At 37.5% G+C, this 6,000-nt stretch overlaps 1 protein-coding gene across 1 annotated transcript; it reads right to left on the reverse strand.

Annotated features, from left to right (window-relative positions):
* Nucleotides 1-2,311: 2,311 nt before the first annotated feature.
* On the reverse strand, nucleotides 2,312-5,527 carry LOC101205286 (protein SCARECROW 1). Its single transcript, NM_001308858.1, is given in 6 exon segments — nucleotides 2,312-2,986; nucleotides 3,441-5,144; nucleotides 5,147-5,227; nucleotides 5,229-5,252; nucleotides 5,254-5,287; nucleotides 5,290-5,527. Coding segments are annotated over 6 exon segments (2,568 nt in total). The 3' UTR covers nucleotides 2,312-2,499.
* Between the last annotated feature and the right edge of the window lie 473 nt (nucleotides 5,528-6,000).

Consider the following 6,000-nt stretch of genomic DNA (forward strand, 5'->3'; position numbering starts at 1 on the left):
AGATCAGTGGATCTTAGGTCAACATATTTAACCGAGTTTTATAAACAAAACTTTTATGAACATTTGTTTAAATTTATTAAATTTATTAACTTTTTTAAATGAAGCAGTCCGATTCGGTTTTAGAATCGGTTTAAAACATTAAACCGAACTAAACCGCATAAGAAACAGTTTAACACAAACCGCACCTAATCACATACAATCAGTTTCGGTTCGATTTCGATTGGGTTTGGTTTAATTTGTCAAATCGATTCGGTTTTTAAATATTTTATAAACACCTCTAGTGTGTATAAAGCTTTTAAAAGAGGAAGCCAAAAATAGTATAAATTTGATAATTGACACTTATATATATATATATATATATATATATATATATATATCTAGTAAGATGAACCAAAATATTTATAAACATAACAATATTTTAGTGTCTACTAGCGATAGCTAGTAATTAATGTGTACTAATAGACATGAATAATGAAATAGTAGTCAAAGATTGTAATATTTTGTTGTACATATAAATATTTTTAATAGTTTTATTATTTAGAACAATTTCTACATGGTGCATGATTATAATAAATGGGTTTTTAACAATAAACTATTTACCTTTCATACGGAAAAAATTACTAAAAGACAAGGGTAAATATTTTTTCTTTTTGTTGTTTTTGACAATTTCTCATATATAATAATTGTATAATATTTATTTTATTTGACAAGTTTTATTTAACTATTGTAGTTATTTTGGAAGTTGAGCTAGTTACAAACATACCATTAACTTTTCACACTTAAAACTATTTTGCACATCTAAACACAAATGAGAGAATCCTTTGTTTTGGTCAATAATCTACGCTTGTCTCGTGGATGTTAATTGTACATCATTATCACCTTTTATCAATTCTATTCATCATCAATTATAATAGAGGCCAAAAGGAACGCAACAATTGAATTATTTCATTACAACTTAAATAAGTAATTATCTTTTCGTCATCTCATCTTTCAAACATTGAAATTGAGTTGCTCATAATTGATAATGATAATTGATATTTTATCTATCAAACTATGTTCGGATTCACATCTTATTATAAACGGATGAAAAAAGAAATTCACATGATAGTGAAAGTATAATGAAGTAACTGCTTGAGATGCTCATATATGTGTACTTGTCCACAGTAGTGTCATAATTTTGCACACTTTTATACATTGTTTTTTCAATCATTTGAAGGACCTTCTTCCATTTTTCTTCCTATGCTTTATATCTTCATGTTTCAATACTGTTTCTCTTCTCATAGTTATACTTTCCTTTTAAAATATGTGGGTGAAAATTATATCCAATACCAAAGACAAATGACAAAGTTTTACGTTACAGACTTTAGGTCAATTTCTAAAACTTATGAAGATAAAATAAACGTTGATACAACTATCACCAAGTATGAAACTTACTATCAAATATAAATTTCCACTGCAGATCCATTGGTTAGTTCAAGAATTAAATTTGTAAGTATTAAAGTTTAAAACAATAAATTCAAACTTCAAAATTCGTTAACTAAATTTGTCCAAAGTAGTGTCATAATTTTGCATACTTTTTTTTTCTATATATTTGGTTTTTTCAATCCTTGGAAGGATCTTCAAAATTCCAAATTTTGCAATATAAAAGTACATAGTTAAAAAATATAACACTATTTTTTTTAATTCAATAAATGAACTCATTCAAATCTCCAAACATAAGCCTCTCTTATAATTACGTTTGATATTGTTTATTTGTGTACTACACATGCAACTCACATCCAATTTTGTAAACAAAAGTCGCAATCCAATTGAAAAGCCAAAGGGTAATCAATGCTTTGAAAAATCACAACTTAAACGTTACCTTTTGGATTTAAGTTTCTGCTACACAATAATGGATCTATCAATGAAATCTAATTACAATTAAACCAATTTTCATTACTAAAATAGTCCCTATAAATTCAATTCATTTTCAAATATATAAATTAAAAAAAAAAACTAAAATATTTATCAATATAATAAAATTTAAATTTAGCCACAAGGATATGATGTCACTTTTATAACTTTTAAAAGTGAATCTAAATTTTGTTCAATTAAGGGTAAGATACTACACATTGCCATTATGATTACAAAATGTGAAGGTGAGAATTGGCTTTTAACCGATATAATATCTTAACCCACTGGAGTATGGTAAAGTTAGGGTTACATATTTTTTTAAAGTTGATCCACTCACAAACTCAAATAAACAAAAAGAATTTGAGAGCAAAAAGAGAATTATTTAAAAGGCAAAGATAATTTGGTATACAATGGACATGAGAAAAAGGCTATAATCATAACAAGAAGAATATCAAGCTCAAAAGCTTTGACATTATGATTGGTGGGGAAGGCCATCAAAGAAAAAGGGAAAAATGATAATAACACAAAGATGATATTATCAAAATCAAAAAACAACACTATATAGAATTTTTATTAAAAAAAAATCATAAGGAAAAAGAAAGAACCTCAGTAACGGGGAATATGGTTGTTGGTGACCGCCGCCGCCGCCGCCGCCGCATGATGATGAAACGGCGGCTTCCAAGCTGAGGCCGTGAGCAAACAAAGATCCTTCCACCCAAGTTTCAAAGTACCATTGTCTTCTACAAGCGTATACCCATCGGAAGGGAACATTCCGAGGAGGAGAGTGGCCTGAGTTGCAGCATTTCCGGCGAGGGAAATCCCCTTAAACCCAGATTGCTGCAGTTTTTCTCTCCAGTTTTGGAACTTCACTTCGCCGCTCCTCGACGGCCCTCCGACAGCCAACACGTTTCTGATTTCCCTTGATAACAGTTGCTGCTCCACTAAATGTCTTTCTTCACTCTCTTCGCCATAGCTCACACCTAATGAGTCAAACAGTGCTGAATAGTAATGAATGGCTTCAACGAATCTCCCCAAGAAAGAGCCTGTGTGGCTCAGATCTTGTTCCACCACCGTCACAACTTTCGGAGCCAATCTGATAAATCAAATTCACAAACAGATATAGCAATGTTTGAATATATACTTCGTAAGCAACATGTAAACAAATCAATTATTCAGTCAAATGTCAAAGTTTTGAAAAACTGCAGCCTTTTCCTGTGGATTTCAGAGATAACAATGAAATTAACGTAACCCACATACCAATGTTCCAAACCCACATACCAATGTTCCAAACCCACATATCAATGATCCAAACCCACATGAAAGATTTGAAAGAGAAGATGAAAAAAGGGAAAGCTGTCTTTCTAAGCAAATTTATACTTGTTTTATGGACTTATATGGTGTGCTGAACAACTATTCATCATTTTAAACAAGCGACAAGGTAAGAATTAGAGTAAGAATCAGTATTGATCATGAACAAATACTTACCAAAAATAATTTAATTAATGGTGAAAACCCCAGGAATATATGAAAGTTGAATTACCAATTACCTTTGCAAAAGCCATAGCGTATTGGAATCGGAACCAGTAACTTCATAAAGAGAATGCTGCATCCAATGAACAGCAACGGCTTCTCTCTTGCTCACGTTGAGCCTTTCCAAGTCTAGATTGCCAATTTTATCAGCCACGGGAAAGAAATCAAACGGAAGGCCAAGCTTCTCAGCAAATTCAGTGAGGCGTTTGCCAGTGGCTTCAAGAACTTCCTGAGAGGTCCCCAGCCCTGTAAGGCGGACGTACGGCGGCCCACCGGGTCTAGACGCCAAGATGTGGAACAGGCCAGGCCATTGAAGTCCTTGCATGATGTCTAGATCTATGATGTGAACTCTCTCTTCTCTTTCAAAAGCTTCTTGTATGGCTTGATTGGCTGTGAAATGTGAGAATTTGACAAATGGGCTTATGCCATTGAAGATTTGGAAGGCCGAGGCTATTTTCTGGCTGTGTGTATGGGGCACCAACGACGGCGGCAGAGCTGCATATATGCCCAAACAAGAGCTCACAAGCCTCGCCGACATTGCTTCAGAGAAATACGCCGCCACCCTCTGGGCCGATGTGCCGAACGGTGTCGATAGCTCGGAGATTTCCAAGAGCATCTTGTTGGCTTCTTCTAAATTATCAGCTGAAACGGCTTCTGCGCATTGAAGAAGCAAAGTCAAGAGATGTAGCCCTTCCTCGTCTCTCTTCTGCTGCCTCATCTCCTCTTTTATCTCTCTAATCAGCAAAGCAGTCGCTGAAGGGTTATTGCTCGTCGATGGTGGTGCTGGAGCTGGCTGTGCAGCCGCCGCCGCCTTAGTACAAGAGTTCTGCTGTTCTGATTGTGGCTTAGAAGGGACATGATTTAAAGAAACAAGCGACGACGGTGTAACGGACGATAGATTAAGTTGATGATGACCAGGGAGGCGCTGTAAGGCATCCTCGCCGGCGGCAGCGGCGGAGGGAGTGGGGACAGGCGGAGGGGTCGCCCCCCATTGAAGGTACGGCTCATGAAACGGCGGCTGAGAGGGAAAATTAGAAAGATTATGCAGAGAAGTAGAATCGAGATTAAGCTTTAGTCCAGAACAATCATGTTCTTGTTCATGCTGCTCTTGGTTAAACTGCCTCTGCTGCAACCCCAGTCCAGCAACCGGCGCCGGCAACGGCAAAGGGGACTTTCTCACTCGATGATCCTCAGTAGCGAAGTTAGGAACACTAGGGTCCGTCAAAGTACGAAGACGAAACTCAAGAAGATTCGCAAGATTTGGGTTACACGGGTAGATAATCTCACGAACGTTCTGAATGAGCTGAGGAATGGATATGGCAGTGGAGCTATGGATTAAGTCCTTAATGATACCGTCGATCCAAGCAGTGGCGGAGGAATCGTCCATAGGAGAAGAAGCGGCGGCGATAATGGAGGTAGTAGCAGTAGTAGGAGGATTATGAAGAAGAACCTGAGATGGATTAGGAAGAGGAAAAGGGTTATTACGAGTATTTAACTTATTATGGTGGTGATTTGATTCCGGTGGAAACAAAGGCAAGCCAGAAAAACCACAGACTGCAGGATTCTGCAAATGGTGATGGTGGGGTTGAGGACGAAGAACAGGAAGAGTACTATCAAGAAGATTGTTGTTGGAGGTAGTGGAAGAGACCGTGGCATCAGAACCAGAAGGAGGGTTTGATAAATTTGACCCTTCGATTACAACTGACGTCAGAGCGGTTAAATTATGCACAACAGTGGAGTGGTTGCCGCCATGGCTAGGGTTTGAAGAAGAACAATAATTCACATTCGTCTTATTTTCTCCAAAAGGACGATCAGAGGCTAGAGTCCGCCGGCAAAACCGTGGATGAACAGCAGTAGTACCTCCACTACCGCCGCCGCCGCCGCCGCCGCCGCTGTCGAGTCCTTCAATCTCCATCTCCGAGGCGATTCTCTTCCTCACCATTTTTCCAACCGGCAATCTTGGTTGAGGAACCTGAACAATCTGTTGATGATTAAGTTCGTCACTACCGTTGCTATTAGTGGAAGCACTAGTCAAAGGACTATCATCAAAACCGCCATTAACACCACGGGGGGTGGAATCGTTGAGCAAAGCGTAAGCAGCCATTGAAGGAAAGAAGGAAGTAAAATGTAAGAGTAAGAGGTATGGCAATGGTGGTGAATGTTGCTCTTCATAAAGAATGAAGAAGAAGGAGTAATGGGTAAGAGTAACACCATTAACGCGGATTTTGAAGAGTGATATTGAAGATCCAAACAGAAAACGGCACGAAGATTGGGACAGCAAATTGAGGATTCTTCTCTCTCTCTCTCTCTCTCTCCGATGGAGGGCAAGAACACGAGACCCTATGAGGGCTTGATGCTTTTTAATAATGCAAAGTACGCGGAAGCCATGGATTTTGGATGCATCTGATTGAGAGATTTGAGAGAGCTTTTTGAAATGGGGGAAAAGGGGAGAAAATTATTAAACAATATCGAGAAGAGGGAACTGAAAAAGAAATAGTATTAAAATGAAAGATGAGAGAATTTTCAGATTCTTTTATTTATTTCTTCTCCTTAGGGCTACAGTTTAAAGCAAGAGGT

Source organism: Cucumis sativus, chromosome 4 (assembly GCF_000004075.3).
Source record: "Cucumis sativus cultivar 9930 chromosome 4, Cucumber_9930_V3, whole genome shotgun sequence".
NCBI lineage: Eukaryota > Viridiplantae > Streptophyta > Magnoliopsida > Cucurbitales > Cucurbitaceae > Cucumis > Cucumis sativus.